At 40.4% G+C, this 22778-nt stretch overlaps 1 protein-coding gene across 2 annotated transcripts; it reads left to right on the plus strand.

Moving 5' to 3' along the window:
• The first annotated feature begins 9203 nt into the window (after positions 1 to 9203).
• LOC106504908 (olfactory receptor 8B3-like) lies at positions 9204 to 12837 on the plus strand. 2 transcript variants are annotated; one of them, XM_084976461.1, is made up of 2 exons: positions 9204 to 9214; positions 11898 to 12837. In XM_084976461.1, exons 1-2 carry the CDS (start codon positions 9204 to 9206, stop codon positions 12835 to 12837), a joined length of 951 nt encoding a protein of 316 aa, XP_084832587.1. The 2 variants fall into 2 exon arrangements, with proteins under 2 accessions (XP_084832587.1, XP_013834970.2); XM_013979516.3 differs by lacking the exon at positions 9204 to 9214 and having other exon boundaries at positions 11860 to 12837.
• The last annotated feature ends 9941 nt before the right edge of the window (positions 12838 to 22778 follow it).

A 22778-nucleotide genomic window follows, 5' to 3' on the forward strand; every position in this document is an offset into this window, starting at 1 on the left:
AGGAGTTTTTTATGGTGGCCCACCCCTCATCCTCTCCCCTTCCCAACAGTGGTGCCTTGTCTCTCCTGTGGGTCGAGACCTTCTCCCGGGTTCCCTCTGCTGTAGCTATCCACTCCCCATCCCTTAGCGTACTGCTCCCCCTGCCCACAGCACACTGCTCCCTAGTTCCTTAGGCTGTCTCCACACCACCAACCCCAGCCCGCTCCCAGGGACTGACCTCCAGAGCCTAAGTCTCAGCACCTAGCCCCGACCCGAGCATATCAGGCTGTGGTGTCTGTGCCCGTGGTTCAGATGATCTGTGCCTCTCTCACTCTACTTTTTTGTTCTCAGACCTCCTGCTCTGCTATTCTCAGCATCTTGGGGATCCCTCCAACTTGGCTGATCTTTCCGTTGGTTAGGTGGCTTTCCAGGGTGTGGGTTCCCTTTCTCCTTCACAGCTCCTTCATGGGAGTGCTAGTCCCGTCCTGTTTCCTTTTCTTTCTCTCTCTTTTTTTCTTTTATTCTACCCAGTTATGTCAAGAGTTTCTTGCCCTTTTTGGAGGTTTAAGTTCTTCTGCCAGCATTCAGTTGATGTTCTGTGCAAGTCGTCTTACATGTAGATATGTGTTTTTGAGGTATCTGTGGGAGAGGGTGAGCACGTCCTCTTACTCTTCTGCCGTCTGGCCTCCTCTCATGTGTCTTAATTTTTAAGGAAAGATTTGTCCAGATATATGCCCAAGAGTGGGATTGCTGGGTCATACGGTATTTCTATGTATAGTTTTCTAAGGTACCTCCATACTGTTCTCCATAGTGGTTGTGGATGCTTTTTTCCTTTGGAAATATGAAGACTTCTGCTAGTGATCAGTAAAGTAACACTATTCAACTTTAGTTTTTTAAGGTCATTAATTTTGAATGATTAATAAAGTAAGGCCTTGCAAATTGGGGAATTTCTTTGTTTCTTTCTTTCTTTTTTCTTCCTTCCTTCCTTTATTTTTTTTTTCTTTTTAGGGCTGCACCTGAGGCATATGGAAGTTCCCAGGCTAGGGGTCAAATCGGAGTTGTATATGCCAGCCTTTGCCACAGCCACAGCACAGCCAGATTCCAGCAGCGTCTGTCAACTACACCATAGCTCATGGCAACAACTATGTTAACCCACTGGTCGAGGCCAGGGTTTGAACCTGTGTCCTGATGGATACTAGTCGGGTTCTTTACCACTGAGCCAAGAAGGGAACTCCTGGGTGTTTCTTAAATGCCAGTTGTATGTGCTCTTGGAAACATGAATCAGATAAGCTGTCTGTACTCTTCTCTTTCCCCCTGCAGTGGTCAGGAATATGACTCCTTCAAATACTCGCATTTCACAACGGTAGTAGATGCCATAAAAAGCTATCAAGGAGTTCCTGTTGTGGCGCAGTGGTTAACGAATCCGACTAGGAACCATGAGGTTGCGGGTTCGGTCCCTGCCCCGGCTCAGTGGGTTAACGATCCGGCGTTGCCATGAGCTGTGGTGTAGGTTGCAGACCAGGCTCGGATCCCGCGTTGCTGTGGCTCTGGCGTAGGCCGGTGGCTACAGCTCCGATTAGACCCCTAGCCTGGGAACCTTCATATGCCACGGAAGCGGCCCAAGAATAGCAAATAGACAAAAAAAAAAAAATCTATCAAATATTCCCCACTTTGCAGCTTAAACAGGATGCATTAGGATATTTTCATATTTACCTCAGAAATTTCATATTTATTTTTCTACATTAAAAGTCGCACATTAGCTTGTCAATTTGTATTTATCGCATAGATAGAATATGGAAACTTAGGGAAGTTGAAGTCTTAAGATGGCACAGCTTCTTTATTAACAAGTCAAAAAAAGGAGTTCCTGTCATGGCTCAGTGGTTAACGGACCTGAGTAGTATCCATGAGGACATGAGTTCGATCCCTGGCCTAGCTCAGTGGGTTAAGAATCTGGCGTTGCTGTGAGCTGTGGTGTAGGTCACAGACGCAGCTCGGATCCCAAGATGCTGGGGCTGTGGCATAGGCAGGTGGCTTCAGCTCCAATTCCCCCCCAGCCTGGGAACCTCCATGTGCCATGGGTGTGGCCAAAAGTGCCTTTGCATTTTTGTCAAGGTCAGTTGACTTAAGATATGTAGATGTACTTCCAGACTCTGTATTCCATTCCATTGAGCTATCTTGTATTTTTGGTAACATTGTATTGTCTTGACTGTTGTTGAATTATAGAGTAACTATTGAAGTCATGTAGTGTGAGTTTACCAAATGTTTTCCTTTAAGATATTATTTTGGCTGTTCTTGTTCCTTTGGATTTTCCTATAAATCTGAAAATCAGTTTTCTGTAAATAATTGTGCTTAGGATTTAATGTAATTGCACGGAATGTTTACATCAGTTTAGGCAGGATGAGTATCTCAACGATATTGAATCTTTCAATTCATGAACACCATTTACTTTTCCATTTATATGGCTATTCTTTGATTTCTTTCCTCATTTTTAATATAATCCACTGTGTACAGGTATTGCACATATCTTATGGATTTATACTTGTTTCCATTATTTTTGGTGCTATTATAAATGGAACAGATTTTTTTAAAGTTTTGATTTACAACGGTTAATTGCTAGTAAATAGAAATAATATTGACTTACATTCTCTGAATTTGCCCTGGGTTTTTGGGTCCTGATAGGTATATATTTTTTAGATTTGTTAGGATTTTTAATGTAATCTTGTCTTTTCCTAAGAAAAATAATCTTTTTTTTGGCATCTCCTATTATTTATTGGTATTGCCTTATTTGACTGCTTAATGATCTCCAGTGCAATGTCCAAGAGCCATAGTGAGAGTGAAAATTTCTTGTGTTGTTTCCACATTTAGGCAAAAAGGATTCACCCTTTGTCTTTCAATGTGAAACTAGTTATAGATTTTTTTCTTTTTGTAAATAAACTTTCTTTGGTTCAGGAAGTTTCCTTCCTTTCCATTTATATATATATTTTTGAATGGTTTTCCCACATTGTTTGGATAACCATATAATTTTACTTCTTTACTCTTTTAACATGGTGATTGTACTGGTTACCTTGGTGATTACATTTTTTCAACGATTGAAAACTGATTTTGGATTCTCAAGACTATACCTTACTTTCTTGATGGATTTTTGTTTTTGTGTGTTCTTGAATTCAGTTTACTAAAACTTAAGGAAAACTTTGTGTATTTGGCTTTGAAAAGTACTGTCTTCAGTTTTCTTTTCTAATAATTACTTTGTCTGGTTTGGGCCTTGAGGTAATGCTTATCTTATCGATTCAGTTGTAAAATTTCCTTGTTTTAAAGCTTTTCAGCTTGTGCAGAATTGCTATTTTTTTCCTTTGTAAACAGTTGGTAGATTTTAAAACAGACCTATGTGGGCCCCTAGTTTTTCTTGGTGCAAAGGTTTTAAACTTAAGGTTCAATTATTTCCATAGACATAAGACCATTCTACTTAGCTAAAGTGCATTTTGCTCTTTTTGTCTTTCAACAAATTTATCCTTCGCTGGGTGTCACATTCTTTGGTATAAATTTGCTCACAACATTCTTTTATTTTCCTCTTAGTGATTGTCGGAGGCGTAGCTACATCCTCTCCTATTTCTGGTATTTGTCTGGCTAGGGAATTATTGTTTTTAATAATCGCAAAATACACCTTTAGATGAACCGATCTTCCATATCCTATGTTACTTGCTTTTTTGCTGTGATTTTAATGATCCTATTTTTCTACTCAGTGGTCTTTTTTTTTTGTTGTTAAATTAGGTTTTAATTTAATGTTACTTTGCAGTTTCATAAGGTGATGTTTTAATTAAGTCTTTGATTTAAAACCTCTTTTCTTTTCCAATGAAGGCATTTAGATGACCTATAGCACCTTTTAAGCACTATATTTATATTATACACATTTTTATATTTTGTGTTTATATTTGTATTTATGTCAAAATGTTTTCTTTTTTCTTTCTTTCTTTTTTTTTGGGGGGGGTCTTTTGTCCTTTTAGGGCCGCACCCGTGGCATATGGAGGTTCCCAGACTAGGGGTCCAACTGGACCTGTAGCCGCTGGCCTACGCCAGAGCCATAGCAACACCAGATCCAAGCCGCGTCTGTGACCTACACCAGAGTGCATGGCAATGCTGGATCCTTAACCCACTGAGCGAGGCCAGGGATTGAACCCGCAAGGTCATGGTTCCTAGTCAGATTTGTTTCTGCTGTGCCACAATGGGAACTCCTTGAAATGTTTTCTGACTTCCTTTTTTTCACCTTTTTAAAAAATTAAAGTTTTACTGCTTTTTTCTGGTAAGAAATTTCTCGATATTATTCATGTACCATGTGACTCATGTTTAGTATGTAACATTCAGTAGTTTTTAGTTTATGCACAGAGCTGTGCAACCATACCACAATCAGTTTTGCACCTTTTTCATCATCCCCCAGAGAGGTCTCACACCCTGTAGCTATCACCCCTCTACTTTCTTTCTCCCAGCCCTCTGAAAATACTCATCTACTTCATGACTCAATAGATTCGAATGTTGTAGATACTTCATATAATGGAATAATACAACATGTGGTCTTTTGTGATTGGCTTCCCTCACTTAACATAGTGTTTTCAAGTTCATCCGTAGTGAGTCCAAAGTTAGCTTAGATTTTAAATATAACATTTAAAGCTACTTTATTCCTTTTTATCTGGTGAATCATATTTCACTATATGGATATATACATCTGTTTATCCTTTAACCAGCTGATGGACATTTATTTACATTTTTCTACATATTGGCTATTATAAATAATGGTATGGAAACATTTGTATATATTTTTATGGATATATTTTCTCTCAGACATATACCTAGGCAAGAAATTGCTGGCTCATATGATAATTCTACTTTTACATTGTTGAGAAACTGCTAGATTGCTTTCCCAAGTGGCTGCACCATTACACATTCCAGCCAGCAGTGTATGGAGTTTCAATTTCTTCACATCCTCTCAAGACTTAGTATTACCTCTCTCCCTTTTTGTACCCTCCCAGTGTGTGTGAACTCATATTTTTCTATGGTTTTGACTTGCATTTCCCTCTTTACTAATGATATTATGCATATTTTATATGGTTTTATTTTTTGCAAATTGTACATCTTCTTTGGAGGAATGTTGATTCCAACAAGTTGCCCATTTAAAGTTTGGAGTTTTTTAAACTTATTGAGCGGAAAAGTGGTTTATGCATTTTGGATCTTAGGTCCTTATCAAATTGATGATTAGCATGCATTGTCTGTGTTGTGTTGTCACTGTCTTGATTATGTCTTTTGGAGGCACTCCTTATTTTGAGCAGTTTGAACAGCTGAAGAGCCTGGCACTTTCTGACTAATAAAGGAACCCTTCTTATTAAGTACAGCATGATGTCCTTTTCCCTTTACTTCATGTCAGCAGAGTGTGTGTGTGTGTGTGTGTGTGTGTGTGTGCGTGTGTGTGTGTGTGTGTAGGTATTATGATATGTATTTTTTCATCTACACATATTTATATAATGGTTTGTGTTTGTTAAAGCAGTTGGGTTAATTTAAATCTTAAAATAGTAAATTTACATAAAAATGACTACCATGCTCTCTAGCTAAATTGAACAAGTGCACTTTCCGATTACAAACATTGTTCACAAACTTTTCAACTGTGGCTTAGTAAAATGAATGCTAGCAGAATCACACAGGATAAGATATGTTAGTTTACTAAGGCTGTTATAAAAAGTATCGCAAAGTAAGTGGCTTACATAATAAAAAATATCATCTCACATTCCTGGAGGATGAGAAACATTCAAGATCAAGGTGTTGGCAGGATGGGTTCCTTCCGAGAGCTGTGCAAGAGAGTCTGTTCTCTTTAAGAAGAGGTAAGACTGTCACCACTTGCAGCTGACCTGATACTGTATAAGAAAATCCTAAAGATGCTATTAGAAAAGTACTAGAACTCATCAATGAATTTGGTAAAGTCATAGGATACAAAATGAATACACAGAAATCTCTTACATTCCTATACACTAACAATGACAGATCACAAAGAGCAATGAGGAAACGATCCCATTTACTGTCACATCAAAGAGAAGAAAACTACCTAAGCAGGCAAAAGACCTGTTCTGTGAAAACTACGAAAGCTCAGGAGAGAAAGCAGACACAAACAGATGGAAAGCTATAGCATGCTTTTAAATTGGAAGAAGCAGTATTATCAAAATGACTATACTACCAAAGAGCACCTACAGATTCAGTTCAATCCATATTAAATTACCCGTGGCACTCTTTACCGAAGTGGAACAAAAGATTTTAAAATGTTTATGGAAACACAAAATAGGCCCCAAATAGCCAATGCAATCTTGAAAAAGAAAAACAGAGCTGGAGGAATCAAGCTCCCAGACTTCAGACTATATTACAAAGCTACAGTCATCAAAACATTATGGTATGGAAGATAAGCTATAGATCAATGGAACAGGATAGAAATCCGAGAGATAAATCCACACATGTATGGTCAATTAATCTATGATAAAGGAGGCAAAAATATACAGTGGAGAAAAGACAGCGCCTTCAATAAGTGGTGTTGGGAAAACTTGACAGCTACATGCCAAAGAATGAAATTAGAACACTCTCTAGCACCGTGCACAAAAATCAACTCAAAATGGATTAAAGACCTAAACACAAATTGAGATACTCTAAAACTCCTAGAGGAAAACATAGACAGAACACTCTCTTACATGGATGGCAGCAGTGTCTTCAGTTCTCCCTCTTAAAGTAATGAAAATAAAAACAAAAGTAAACATATGGGACATAATTAAACTTAAGAGCTCTTGCACAGCAAAGTAAACCATACAAAAGACCAAAAAGACAACTCACAGAATGGGAGAAACTATTTGCAAATGAACCAACTGACAAGGGATTAATCTTCAAAATATACAGACATCTCATTACACCTTTCTATCAAAAAAGCAAGCAACCCAATAAAAAAAAATGATCAGATCTCCTGAATAGACATTGCTCCACAGAGGACAGATAGATGGCCAAAAAGCACATGAAAAGATGCTCATTCTCACTAATTATTAGAAAAATGTAAATCAGAATTACAATGAGTATCCCCTCACACCTGTCAGAATGGCTGCCATCATAAAGTCTACAAACAATAAAGGCTGTAGAGGACATAGAGAAAAGGGAACCCTCATATAGTGTTGATAGCAGTGTGGTTTGGTGCCACCACTATGGATAACAGTATAGAATTTCCTTACAAAACTAAATATGGAATTACAATATGATACGGCAGTCTCACTCCTGAATAAATCTGGAGAAAACCATAACTGAAAAAATATGCATGCACCCCGATGTTCCTTGCGGCACTTTTCACAGTAGCCAGGGCATGGAATCAACCTAAACGTCCATCGAAAGAGGAATGGATAGAGAAGACGTGGTACCTATAGACAATGGATTATCACTTGGTTGTAAAAGGGAACAAAATAATGTCAATTGCAGCAACATGTATGGACCTGGAGGTTTTCATACAAAGTGGAGTAAGTCTGATAGAGAAAAATAAATATCATATGAGATCATTAATATGTGGAGTCTAATAAAAATGATACAAAAGAACTCATTCACAAATCAGAAAAAGAGAGTTAAAGCTTTTGAAAGCCAGTCTTATGGTTCCTAAAGGGGAGAGGTTGGGGGGAGAAATAAATTGGGAGGTTGGGATTGGTATATACATACTACTATGAATAAAATATATCAGTAACATGACCTACCATATAGCACCGGGAAATCTACTTAATACACTCTGGCGGCATATAGGAGAAAACAATTTGAAAAAGAATGGAGATACACACACACACACACACACACACACACACATATATACATATATATATATAACTGATTCACTTTGCTGAATCTGAAACTACACCTGAAACTAATACTACATGGTAAGTCAACTATACTCTAATAAAAAATTTTTTTGAAGGTGTTAATGAAGCATTCTTTCTTCTGGAAAGAAGACCACTAGACCACTGAAACACCAGCTTGAAAACAGTGCAAGCTTGTTTCTACCCTGATCCTTATCTGCAGCCTTATTTTTCACTCCCCAAAGTATAAAATCACCTCCCAATCTCTTCTAAGGGGGGCACAGTCTTTAAAAGAGTTTAGCCTGCTGTGACCGTCCTTTGCCTGGCAAGGCAATAAATGTATAAAAATTTTTTTTTTAATATTTTTTGTTCATTATACTCTTGTGGCCTGTGAAATGTAAACATTCTTCAATATTCTCTCCCTCTCTGTTTTTTTTTTTTTAAGGGCTGCACCTGTGACATATGAAAGTTCCTGGGCTAGGGGTCAAATCAGACTGCAGCTGTCATTCTACACCACAGCCACAGCAGCACTGGATTTTAGCAGCGTCTGAGAGCTTCGCTGCAACTTGCAGCAGTGCCAGAATCCTTAATCCTCTGAGCGAGGCCAGGATTGAACCAGCATCCTTATGGGTACTGGTTGGGTTCCTAACCTGTTGAGCCATGAAGAGAACTCTAAGAACTTATTGTTTATAGGGGATCACAGGAATCAAAGGGGAAAATATCTGATAAATATTATGCTGGAGGATCTATGGAAGTTTTCAGAAGATAAATAATGGCAGTGGACATTGTTTGACTATATACCGTGTGCAATGGTTCTAACCATTTTGTGCACAGTTTTTTTTTTCCATTTAAATGTCAAGGCCACCCGTTGAAAGAGATACTTTATATCATCACTATTTTGGAAAGTATAAACCCGAGGCATGGAGAGTTCAAGAACTATGATCAAGTTAGTAAGCATGGGGTTAAGATTCAAACTCATACCCTCTAAATATATAGCCCCCACTCTTCTCTATAATTAGAAGGAACTGATGACCTCAGTTAGGGAAATGATACCATTAAGGGACCAGCTGGATCCTCAGGTGGAAAATTCCAGTTTGAGTTTTAGTGTGAAAACTGTAAAAGGGACAAAGGCATTATTATTTTCATTTTTTAAAGATAACCCAGGAGTGGCGTTCCCATTGTGGCACAGCAGATATGGATCCGACTAGGAATCCCGAGGTTGTGGGTTTGATCCCTGGCCTTGCTCAGTGGGTTAAGGATCCAGTGTTGCCATGAGCTGTGGTGCAGGACGCAGACGAGGCTCAGATCTGGCATTGCTCTGGCTCTGGCATAGGCTGGCAGCTGTAGCTTCAATTAGACCACTAGACTGGGAATCTCCATATGCCGCTGGTGCGGCCCTAAAAAGACCAAAGACAAATAACAGATAACCCAGGAGTGACAAAAACTTGAAATGAGTTGCTAGAGTCTTTGGACAATTTCAAGTAAAGATATGAAGAAACCTGTGTGAAAACTCTGGAAAATTTCCTTTTGGGATAGGAAAGACAGAGAAAGAACCAGTATAACCTGGAAAATTGGACAGCCACATGGAAAAGACAGAAATTCGAACACTCCCTAACACCATACACAAAAATAAACTCCAAATGGATTAAAGACCTAGGTATAAGACCAGACACTATCAAACTCCTAGAGGAAAACATAGGCCAAACACCCTCTGACATAAACGACAGCAACATCTTCTCAGATCCACCTATCAGAGTAGTGACAATAAAGTCAAAAATAAACAAATGGGACCTAATCAAACTTCAAAGTTTCTGCACAGCAAAGGAAGCCCTAATCAAAATGAAAAGACAACCCACAGAATGAGAGAAAATCTTTGCAAGTGATTCACCTGACAAGGGATTCGTCGTACAAATTTACAAACACCTTCTGCAGCTGTATACCAAAAAAACAAAAAGCCCCATCAAAAAATGGGCAGAAGATCTAAACAGACAGTTCTCCAAAGAAGACATGCAGATGGCTAAAAAACACATGAAAAGACATTCAACATCACTCAATATTAGAGAACTGCAAATCAAAACCACGATGAGGTACCACCTTACACCAGCCAGAATGGCCATCATCCAAACGTCTACAAACAATAAGTGCTAGAGAGGGTGTGGAGAAAAATGAACTCTAGTACACTGTTGGTGGGAGTGTAAATTGGTGCAACCACTGTGGAAAACGGTATGGAGATTCCTCAGGAAACTAAACATAGAACTACCATTTGATCCAGCAATCCCCACTCCTGGGCATCTATCCAGAAAAAAACCATACCTCGCAAAAACACATGTACTCCAATGTTCATTCCAGCACTATTTGCAATAGCCAAGATATGGAAACAACCTAAATGTCCCTCGACAGAGGAGTGGATCAAGAAGCTGTGGTACATATACACAGTGGAATATTACTCAGCCATTAAAAGGAACGAAATACCAGCATTTTTAGCAACATGGATGGACCTAGAAATTATCATGCTAAGTGAAGTCAGCCAGGCAATGAGACACCAACCTCAAATGCTATCACTGACATGTGGAATTTGAAAAAAGGACAGACTCAACTTTGCAGAACAGATGATGACTCACAGACATTGAAAAAGCTCTGATCTCTGGAGGAGACAGTTTGGGGGGTGGGGGGATGTGCTTGGGTTATGGGATGGAAATCCTGTGAAACTGGATTGTTATGATGATTATATAACTACAGATGTGATAAATTCATTTATCACTGAACTGAAAATAGAAAGGAATTCCATAAAGTTGTTATATAAATTGTTTTATAAAATTGGCGGGACATAAGAAAAAAAATTCTCTTAATAGATGAAGATGGGGGTTTATTTTTGACTCTGCCTTCGGGGGATATACAATCCCTGGGGTGACATGTAAACTGGATTACAATATTGAGTCCCTAAGGAACCAAAGAGAGAAGATGGTCCATAGTGTAAGTATAATCCTATTATATTTCTTTCACATGTAGACTCTATTCTCTTGGGGAGAGAATTCTACCCTATAGATACTCAAATGTGCTATGTAATTAAACTCACAATCAGTGTTCTCTGTCTTATCAAGTGGCAAACCTGGTAAGAATGCGATTTATTTTTCTTTACCACATGGGCAGACTCAGAGTCATAATTTGACATTAATATGTGTAGTTCAGAAAGATCTCCAGGGCATATCTGAAATGAAGTCTGGGTTGCATCCTTTTAGAATCAAAGTAAGCCAGGGCCTCTGAAGCAAGAACTACCTTTCCAGAATTACAGGGCAAACACCAAGGATAAGAGGGATATAAGGTTGCAGACGAAGCAGGGAGTTTCAGGGAGAGTTTCTGAGTTTTGTTGATATGAACGACATTTGGTTTTGAGATGGAAGACCAAGGATGTGAGATGTGCCATGTCTTTCCCCATTTAGTGCTAACCTGAGATTCAAGTGCCACTGTCGGGAGAATGTGTACTGGGGAGATCAGAGGGTGTTGCGAGATGAGGAGGCTCAGAAAGTACAGTATCTCAGTCAGTAAGTTCCCTTCTGTGGGCAGACTATCAGGCTCCCACATAGGTGAGTGACTTAGCTCCTCTGAGCTTTGGGTCCCTTGGTTTTGGTTAGAGACACTGTTCTTGGTTCTCACCCCAGCAGGTCTAATCTGCATTAGTGGCCAGCACCAGGTAGTTAGTGTCTCTTCCTACAGTTTTCCTGGTGATGAGAGGGCTTAAGAAAGTGAAGAACGGGTTTCTGTCCTGGACTGTCCCTCTCTCTTACCCCTTAGTTTTGCCCAGCAGCCATGTTTGCATATTGCAGCACTGCCTTCCCTCTGTGGGCTAAGTCTGTGATGCTCTTTGTTTTCTTGACCTTATCAAGACTTGAATATGTGGAAGTCCATGCCATTCCCAATCATGATACTGAGAGAGGCAGATGCTGTGGGTCCAGGCCGGGCTAGTCTCAGCCATGCCCAGTATATACACCCTCTTGTAGGGGGAGCTGTAGTGAGGAGACCTGAGTTGATCTCTAATGTAACCCTTTCCTCCTGTGTCCCCAGATCCTCTTAGAGAAGAATGGCTCCTGGAAATGGTTCATTTGTGACTGACTTCATTCTGGTGGGCTTAACGGACCATCCAGCTCTCCAACTTCCTTTGTTCTTGCTGTTCCTAGTAATGTATATGGTCACTGTGCTGGGAAATTTTGGCTTGATCACAGTAATTGGGCTGAATTCACACCTGCACACCCCCATGTACTTTTTCCTCTTCAACTTGTCCTTCATAGATCTCTGCTATTCTTCAGTGTTTACACCAGAAATGCTCACACATTTCTTATCAGAGAAGAAGATTATCTCCTACCTGGGGTGCATGACTCAGCTCTACTTTTTCTGCTTTTTTGGTATTTCTGAAGTGTATGTGCTGACATTAATGGCATATGATCGCTATGTGGCCATCTGTAACCCCCTGTTGTATAACATTGCCATGTCCCCTAAAGTGTGTTCCAGCCTTATGCTTGCTTGCTACTTGATGGCACTTTCTGGTGCCATGGCTCACACTGGATGCATGCTGAGACTGACCTTCTGTGGTGCAAATACCATCAACCATTACTTCTGTGACATCCTTCCTCTGTTCCAGCTCTCCTGCACAAGTACCTACATCAATGAAATGGTAGTCTTCATTGTGGGAGGCATCAACATCAGTGTGCCCAGTCTCACCATCTTTGTCTCTTATGGGCTCATCCTGTCCAACATCCTTCGCATCAGCTCCATGGAGAGCAGGTCCAAAGCCTTCAGCACCTGCAGTTCCCACATAATTGCAATTTCTCTGTTCTTTGGATCGGGGGCAATTATGTACCTCCAACCATCATCTTCTGGGTCTATGGATAAGGGGAAAATCTCTTCTGTCTTTTATACCAATGTGGTTCCCATGATGAATCCCTTAATCTACAGTTTGCGGAACAAAGATGTTAAATTTGCTCTGCAAAAAACCCTGAGGAGAAGATTCCGGTTTTGATTAGAATCTGTCTGTGGGTGTTGTCATTGGATAGGAGATTCTATGTGTTTATTGATAGTATTTTTAGTGGCATTCATCTTACCTTATTTCTTACTCCCCTTGCTGAAGGAAATCTGGGTCTTTTCCCCAGCCGTTTCCAATTTATACGTGTACATCTTTTTTCAAACTGTCCTTTTTCCTTTCTTTTTCCATCATGTGTCTTTTTAAGAAAAATGTTAAGAAGCAAGCTCATCTTTGTTTTCGTTTTAAATTATCATTATATATTTTCCCTTTTTTCACTTGGAAAAGAAGAAATGGTTCTGCTATTGTTTAGTAAAATAAGACATTTGTCTTTTAAACATCATTAGTAAAGTGACTCATTCGGCTTTTTAAAGTCATTCTGAATGATCAGTAATGTAATATCTTGTGCATTGGGGGGGGTTCTTTTTTTTGATACCTGATATCAAATTTCATTTAGTTATTCTGAGGGTACAGAAAGTTGCAAACACAGGCAAAGTACCATGAAGTCTGAGACTACCAACGCAATTGCTCAAGCTCTTCATTACAACTATCCTTGGCCCTGATTTAAAATATGATGTCTTCATTTAACTGATGAATGTGGGCACCTGACATAAACCAGGAGAGTTTACCTTGTGTTTGTGTGTGTGTGTGTCTTTGCGTTTTCTTGGGCCGTTTCCACCGCACATGGAGGTTCCCAGGCTAGGGGTCCAATCGGAGCTGTAGCCACCAGCCTATGACACAACCACAGCAACGCAAGATCTGAGCCTCATCTGCCACCTATACCACAGCCAATGGCAATGCCGGATCCCCAACCCACCGAGCAAGGCCAGGGTGGGGGATTTCCACCCCAATGTCCCCTTTCACCATTGGAAGCATGAATGAGATAAGCTGTTTCTCCACTTCTCCTTCTCCCTGCAGTTGTCAGGAATATGACTCCTTTCAATGCCTGTGTCTCTCAGTTATAGCAGGTTCCATAAAGACTCTCCTCAAACATACCCCACTTTCAAGCTGTGAATATGATGCATTTACAAGCTCCTTTCACATTTACCTCAGAGATTACATATTCCTCTCAACATTAGAAGTGGCACATTTGGTGTTCCATACATATTTATTATATGGAAAGAATACTGAAAGTCAGAGAGGTTGATGATTTAGTCAAAGTCACACAGGTTCCTTATGAAAAAGTGTAGAATGCATGTTTAGCCTTCTGATTTCAGGTCTACTACTCTTTCTAGTATACTTTCTGTCTACTTCATTTATTTGTTTAGCCTTCTGATTTCAGGTCTACTACTCTTTCTAGTATACTTTCTGTCTACTTCATTTATTTGTTTAGCCTTCTGATTTCAGGTCTACTACTCTTTCTAGTATACTTTCTGTCTACTTCATTTAAGTTTTCTTTTAAGAACTAGAAGGTATGAGCAAACTTTTCTTTGAAAGCAGACTTTATGTAAAAAATAGTGTGAAATGAAATGTTTTCAGGGTCTTGTAATTCAGAGAAGAGGGTGTGGGAGGAAAAATTTCCCATGAGCGTGTCCTAGCCCACCATGCAAAGAGACACAGTCAGTACATAAGAGGTCCCTCAGGGGAATGAACAGTGAGATTTAGAAAGTGCATTTCCTTCTGAATTTGTATGGTGTTCAGGAGAGTATTGTCATTATCTTCCATTGTTCATAAGGCCTTGATTAACCCTTATTATACGCAATGATGCCACATTAACAGCGGTTTGGGGAAGGAAGACCAATTTGTGGAGAACTAGGTAGAGAGAGGACAACCTCTTAAGGAGGTAAACTAGTGGTTGGTAATTGAAACTTAAATTAGGAAGAATGAATGGAAAGTAAAATGATGAGATAGTGCTTCTGTGACTCTTCTTTGTGGTGTCTTTAGAAATCTTATGTGTGTCACAGGATTTCTCAGAATAACATCAGTTTTGATGTTATTCCCGAGTTCCTGTCATGGCACAGTGGTTAAAGAATCCGACTAGGAACCATGAGGTTGCACGTTCCATCCCTGGCCTTCCTCAGTGGGTTAGGGATCCTGCCGTGCCATGCGCTATGGTGTAGGTCATAGACAAGGAACAATCAAACAAACAAAACGGACGTTATTCCATTTGTTAGTGTTAAATGGACAAAACCAGTGGATCTGGGAACCAAAAAAAATTCCTCCTGTTTTGTTGGTTTCTGTATGCTACTCTCATAGGGATTTTTAAAGAATTAAAATATCGTTAATTTACAGTATGTCACAAATGGAGGTTTGTTTGTTTGGTTGTTTATTTGACTTGCCTTTTCTAGGGCCACAGCAATGCGGGATCCCAGCCGCATCTGCAACCTACACCACTCCTCACGGCAATGCTGGATCCTTAACCCACTGAGCAAGGCCATGGATTGAACCCACACCCCCATGGTTCCTAGACGGATTCGTTTCCTCTGCGCCACGATGGGAACTCCACAAATGGAGTTTTTAAACTGCAAAATGGTCAAATTGCACTTGACAGAGCAATGTTAATTTGAAAACATATGTGGTGAATAAGTTCACATTTACAATGTCTTTTTTAGAAAAGTATGTTGGGTTATTTCTCTTTTGAGAGGATAGGCAACGAGATGACCACTTGGAAGTCCTTAACATGATGTCAAGAAACAATTTAAACATTTTCTAATATTGTAGGAGAAACTGTCCCAATAAAAAGGTGGAAAGGAGAGACCTTGGCCATGATGACTAAGCAAAGGCCAGCCAACTGCCCCTAACCACCCCTCCCCCCCCACATCTACTTCTGTCAACTTGTTTCTGCATCTGCTACCTTGCCTGACCTCAGTCTGGTCCAACCAGCCAAGCATGGACCCGGAAGAGGTAGCCCATAAAAGCCTTGTGGAACCCTACTTCGGGGCTCAGACTCGGGAGAGCAATCTCTTCCGAGCCCGCCAGGGTAGTAAACCTGAGTTCTCCAACTTTCCGAGTGCTCGCTTGGTTTCTCCCAGGGTAAAAGAGCTGATCCACTGCAGCCACAGAGCTGCTGGAGCTAGTACACTGTAGCCACAGGGTTCTTGCCAGAGCTGATTCGCTGTGGTGCTGGGCTGCTGGGCAGCTGCTGTAACAATATCGCTACCATAACATTCACTAGTTTACTGTTTTTTTAATCTCCATTCACTGTTTAGGTATTTTGAAATTCAACATAGCCAGATTGTTGGCTCACTTACTTGTTTGTTTTTAAATTCTCACCTCTAAAAGCTTGACTTATGGTTTATTTATTTATTTATTTGTGTCTTTTGTCTTTTTAGGGCCCCACTCCCAGCATGCGGAGATTCCCAAGCTAGGGATCTAATCGGAGCTGTAGCTGCCAACCTATGCCAGAGCCAAAGCAATGCGGGATACCAGCCCCGTTTGCAATCTACACCACAGCTCATGGCAACCCTGGATCCTTAACCCACTGAGCGAGCCAGGGATTGAACCTGCAAGCTCATGCTTCCCAGTCAGATTTGTTTCCGCTCACCCGATGGGAATTCTGACTTACAGTTTAAAATGACGGAACATGTCCCATCTCCGATCCAATGTTAATATGCTTGATTTTCACTTAGTGAGTTCATTTATATGAAACAATTGAGGAGTTCCCATCATGGCTCAGTGGTTTACAATCCGACTAGGAACCACAAGGTTTTGGGTTCGATCCCTGGCCTCAATCAGTGGATTAAGGATCGGGTGTTGCTGTGAGCTGTGGTGTAGTTTGCAGACACTGCTCATATCCTGCGTTGCTGTGGCTCTGGCATAGGCTGGCAGCTACAGCTCTGATTAGACCCCTAGCCTGGGCATCTCCATATGCCTCGGGTGCAGCCAAAGAGTAGACAAAAAGACAAAAAAGACACAAAATAATTGATCTTCGTCAGATTTTTTCATTTTGTTCTTCTTTTAGTCACTGCCTCTTCTGGTCACTTTGTTGTCCATATTGAAAGAAAAGTGCGTCTCAACAGGCAAACACTTTGGGAAGCTTTGTAGGTGGCATCGAGTGTGTTCAATCTGTTACATATTTTAGAGTATTTAAGGTGGCTCAAAGAGTGGGTTACAATTGACCATTCATCTTTTATTTAATGTGATTCAAAATACAAATGAAACCTCTTTCGATCTCAGACAAATCTCATTCTTTAAAACTAGGCTTCATTCTTTTGGATGATTTTGCAGCAATTATCAGAAAGCCATGTGCATACGGATCGTAAAAGTCAAGGGTGGCCAGGTTCCAGGAGGGGCAACTTACATTTCTAATCAGTGCATTTAAATGCTTTTGAGCTCTATGGATTTCATTCAAAAGGGAGGGATATGCCAGAGAAAACAGGTCAATTGTTTTCCATGTACAGCATGGAATAGCCATGTGTAGATTTTGGTTCTATTTATAAGTTGAAATGGGATGAAAGAAGGTGCGGGGTAAAATATGATTCTATTGAAGTTGTCCCCTGGCTGAGACTCAAACAGGGAAGCCATGGGCCTCCCCCTTGCTTGCATGCTTGCAGGACAGAGCTGTTTCTAAGTCAGTGAGAAAGCTTTGGTTTTCTAGGCCTGACGGAAATGGTCCTCTGAGTTTAGGACCAGAATGTCCCCTGACTACATCCTGAATTGGTTTGATGTAAACTTCCTCTAAGGGAGCTACTGTGACTGCTCAGGGTCAGGCTTGGAATGAACAGGAAGAGAGTGCCCTGTGGTTAAGACCTGAAGAAAACTGGAAGTAACAGCGGATCTGATTTCTATAACCCTTTAATTCCTGACCCCCCACTTACTGCAACCCATTGTACATTCCACTTTGTATTGTTTCCCGACACACACACACACACACACACACACAGAGACAGAAACACACACAAGAGTGTCTTCAAGTGTTGTATTTTATGAGGTCACTGCCTATCATCAGCTGCATGGCACACAACCCACTTTTCATCTTTGCAGACACATTCAGGTCCGTGGCTCCGGGCTCCAGTGCCTGAGGGGCAAGGCTAAGCAGGAAATGCTTGTTGAATCCAGCAAGAGGGAATGGTTGTTGAAGTGGTCATCCATTGAGTTAGGTAACAACTAGAGCAGCAAACAACACTCCCATTTTGTGCCCGTATTTGATGATGTGTGCAATGGACTGTATGTCTGAACTGACAGAAAGTCACAAAGGTAGTTTTTGTCATTAGGGCATAGTGGAGTTGCGTGCTACCCATGGACACTTTCACGTCAGTCTTATGTACTCAAATTATTACTGCAGTTTGATTATGATGAATTGATGTCCACATTGAGGACAGACAATATTCTTCCCTAGTCTGGTACAGCTGATTTTTCTCTCAAGCCCAGGGCCTTTTCACTGTATATTCAGCCTGGCACCAGATGAAGCAGTTGCTTTATATGCGGGGTTTGTTGTCCAAACCATTTACCTTTACGCATTAAAAATTCACTCAGTGTTGGTCAGCTTTCCATTCTGAGGCAGTAATTTCCCTCTTTCTGGGTGAGTGGGAGGCAGATGGAATCCCCTGGGCTCTTTACGTCTCTCTGTGACATACAATGTAATAGACCCACATCAGATATTAATGTAGAGAATGTACAGGGTGTTCTGATGGCTCTTAGAGGTGGTGTTGCCTTTTCCAGTTCTATCGCCTCTGCCAGGCTATGTGTTCCTCAGGAGAGAACTTGAGGAGCTTAAGCAAGGGGATCCTGGTTACCATTCCACAGATAATGAAGCTAAAGCTCAGAGATGTTCATGGCTTTTTCTAAATTACAGTTGAGAAGAGGTACAGCTGAGACCAGGACTTGGGTATTCCGATTCTCAATAGCAGGTTTAAAAACCTTATACTGAATGTACCAGTGAAACATGGACAGTGGTTTTAGTGCATGAAATGCTTCTGGATACAAAAATAGGTGCAAGCATTAGAAATTAAGAAAAATATCTGTAGCGTATCCTTCACATTTCATTGATAGGTATTACTTAATTTAGAATATTAGGGTGGTCTCCAACAGGCATTGTTATTCACAGGCGCTTGCTCAGCGCCAGAGTCAGCAGTAAGTTCTTCCTTTCAAGACCTTTTTGAACCTTCAGGTCAGTGATATTGACAAGCACTGGTGTGATTAGCGCATTCTGCTCGCTGTTCCCCTCTTCTTGCATAACATACATTTTCCCAGAGAGACATTCTCGCAGTGAGACGTAGCAGGTGACTGAGTTCTAGACATGATGGACATAATTCCAGGGCTGTGGTGTGCCCTTTGCACATCCTCTCTGTGCTGATCACATGACGTTGAGGCCCTACTTTGGTGATAAAGCCAAGAAGGAAAAGCCAGAGAGGGATGGCAGTAGAGTCAGGGTAGAGAATGGAAGCATGGAAAAAGCTGACATCAAGTAGGGACACACACAGGGCTCTGGTGTGCTGGCAATAATCTATTTTTAAAACTACCTGGTGATTAGAAGCTGTCCATTTTATAATACATTTTTGACGTGTGTGTTTTCTAGGCTTTCACATATGTATTTTTGCTGAGTTTCACCATAAAGTAAGGTTGCAAAACTATGATGATATTTTACTTAAACTAAACATCAAACTAATCCATAAGCCAAGGGAAATAACATTCCAAATGTATGGAATCAGCCGTCTAAGTACCGATCAGCTCCCACAGGGTAATCAGCAAGATTGAGTAATAGGTACAACCTAGTCCAGACCCGTCCAGGGCAGAGTTAATCCTTTTACCACATTCAGTGAAGAATTTCCACCAGTGTCTGTGGGTGGAAGAATGTCAGTGTACAAGCTCAAATTGTGTATTTGTAGTAGATGTGAAACCTTAGATTTAATTTAATGGCATAGGAAATGGGAGTTAAGTCTTACTCCCATTACGTAATTTTATTTTCTTTCACTTTCTCCTTGAGGTCTTTCCTAAAAGACCTTCTTCAGGGAGTTCTTGTCGTGGCTCAGTGGTTAGCGAATCCTACTGGGAACCACAGGTTCGATCCCTGGCCTTGCTCAGTGGGTTAAGGATCAGGTGTTGCTGTGAGCTGTGGTGTAGGTTGCAGATGCGGCTCAGATCCCGCGTTGCTGTAGCTCGGACATAGGCCTGTGGCTACAGCTCTGATTAGACCCCTAGCCTGGGAACCTCCATATGCTGCAGGAGCAGCTCGTGAAATGGCAAAAAGAAAAAAAAGAAAACAAAAAGACCTTCTTGAGGCATTTTTCAATTGGAATATAGTTGAGGTACAATATTATGTTAGCTTCAAATGTATAGCATGGTGTGTATATCACAGTGCTTTGACATTTGGATACATTATGAAGAGGGAACGGATGGACTGTGAGTTTGGGGTTAGTTGACGCAAACTATCACATTGTGAATAACACGAACTATATTCAGTCTCTTGGGATAGACCATGGTGGAAGATAATATAAAAAGGGAATGTACATCTATGTATGACTGGGCCACATTGCTGTACAGCAGAAATTCACACAACAGTGTAAATCAACTATCTTGTAATAAAAAAATACGTTATGACATGATCACTGCAGTAAGTCATATAGCAATCCGTCTACATACAATACTCATAGGATTTATTGACAGTTTTCCTTCCTCCATATGATACATCTCTGAGACATATTTATTTTACAACTGGAATTTGGGACCTCTTAATCTCATTCACCTCTATCACCCAACTCCCCAGTGGCTTCCCTTTTTGCAATCCCTTGTTTGCTGTATCTGTGAGTCTGCTTTTTTGTTTGTTTGCTCATTTGTTCTGTTTTTAGATTCCACGTATAATTTAAATCACATGGTACCTGTCATTATCTGGATGACTTAATTCCATTGGCGTAATACACTTTAGATTCATCCATGTTGTTGCAATGGCAAGATTTCATTTGTTAATCTTCAATATCAATAGATACGGAAGTTGCCTTCATATCTTGAGGACTGTAAATAATGCAGTCATGACCTTGGGGATGCACATATCCTTTCAAAGTAGTGGTTTCATTTTCTTTGGAAAACGCCAGCAGCTCTAAAAAAGAGTCCTTGGGATGTTTTCTGTAGAAAATAATGTTGCATGTAATTAGTGGCATTATTTTTTCTTCTTTTCTGATCCATGTGCTATTCATGTCCTTTCCTGATATGTGCATGTATTTTAAATAAATAGATTTCCTGGTTGATATATGTGTATATCTGTATCTTTTTTATCGATTCTACTCATGCACACTTAGTCACAAATACTTTCTGTTTTCTCTTTTAAAAGGTTAAGTTTCACATTTGACATGAATATTTCTGATGCATGTTGTGATCATTTTTGTTAATGTTGTGAGGTACGGATTAAATTGGATTGTTAGTACATTTGTTTTATTACAAATATGTCATTATTCCTTCCTTGTTGTGAAAGCCCATAATTTCCACATTAAAATGCCTTTGTGGAGTTCTCTGTGGCCCAGCAGGTCAGTTCCTGGCCTGGGAACCTCTGGATGCCATAGGCAGGGCCAAAAAAAAAAAAATTAACGAAAGAAAAAGTTAAAAATTGAAGAGTCATTACAACTCTTCAGTATAGTTCAGGTAAAACCTAAAGAGGACCTGAAATTGTATGGTGCCTGAGGGCAAAGGATGGAGGTCAGTGTGGCTGCAGACTCTAATGCTGAGCACGTGAGAGATGTGAAAACTATGCTGAAGGTTTTCAACAGAGAACAGTCGAGTTGACAGAATTGTGTATGGCGTGCCTCCTCTGTGCTGTGTAGTATGCATAGCCCCACAAAGGAGGTAGTAAGCAAGCCAGAAGAGGTGTTTGTCTTTGTAGAACTTATAGTTTATAGGGGACCATAGGACTTAAAGAGAAGATGTCTGGTAAGTTTTATGATGGACGACCTGGAGGTTTTGAGAATGTAAATCATGATGACGGGCGCCATTGTTTGACTACATAGTATGTGCCAATTACTGTCCTAACTGTTTTGTGTAATTTTCTTTTCATGTAATCATAAAGGCAACCCAGTGAAAGAGATGCTACTGTTATCCTGACTATTTTAGAAATTACGAATCCGAGGTATGCAGAGTTCAAGTACTGTGAGCACATTTGGAAGCATGGGGTTAGGATGCAAGCCCTCACCCTCGAACTCTGTAGCCCTCACTCCTTTCTACAATGAAAAGGAATTGATGACCTCAGTTAATGACATATTCCATTTAAGAACCTAGCAGGATCCTCATCTGGAAATATCCCATAGGTGCTTACAAGTAAACACTGTTAAAGGGAGAAAAAAACTAAATTTTTTTTTTCTTTAGATAACTCAGGAGGGACAAAAACTGAAATGAGTTGCTAGAGTCTTTGCACAATTTCAAGGAATGCTTTTAGGAAACCAATAGGCAGACTGTGGAAATTTTCCATTTAGGACACTGGAAGACACTGCGAAAGAAGCGAAGCACTAGATTTCCTTAAGAGATAAAGAAAATAGGAAGATGAGAGTTAATTTTTGCCTCTGCCTTGCGAATGTAGAGTCCCTGGGGTCACCTGTAAGCTGGATTACAAGATTGAGTCCCTAAGGAACTAAAGAGAGAACTTGGCTCATGGTGTAAATATAATCCCCTTACTTCTCCTACACACGTAGACTCTAGTGCCTGGGAGAGAGCCTGAGCAAGCTTCTACCCTGTGTCTATTCAATTGTGCTTGGTCCTTAAATGCACATTCAGTCTTCTGTGTCTTATCAAGTTGCAAAGCTGGTGACAATGCGATTTATTTTTCCTTGCTGCTTGAGAAGACTCAGAGTCATAATCTGACAGTAATATGTGTAGTTCAGAAAGTTTCTAGGGCATGTCTGAAATGAAGCCTGGATTGCATCCTCTTAGCATCAAAGGAACCACTGCCCCTGAAGCTGGAACTGCCTTTCCAGGACCACAGGGCAAACAGCAAGGGTAAGACAGCTCGAAGGTTGCTGACTTAAGGACAGTGAGTTTCTGAATACTGTTGATGTTACCATCCTTCTGGTTTTGAGATG

Source organism: Sus scrofa, chromosome 9 (genome assembly GCF_054392235.1).
Source record: "Sus scrofa isolate SSC_HxYL_T2T_F1_AM1 chromosome 9, Sscrofa_HxYL_maternal_Yorkshire_Landrace_v2.0, whole genome shotgun sequence".
Classification (NCBI taxonomy): Eukaryota; Metazoa; Chordata; class Mammalia; order Artiodactyla; family Suidae; genus Sus; species Sus scrofa.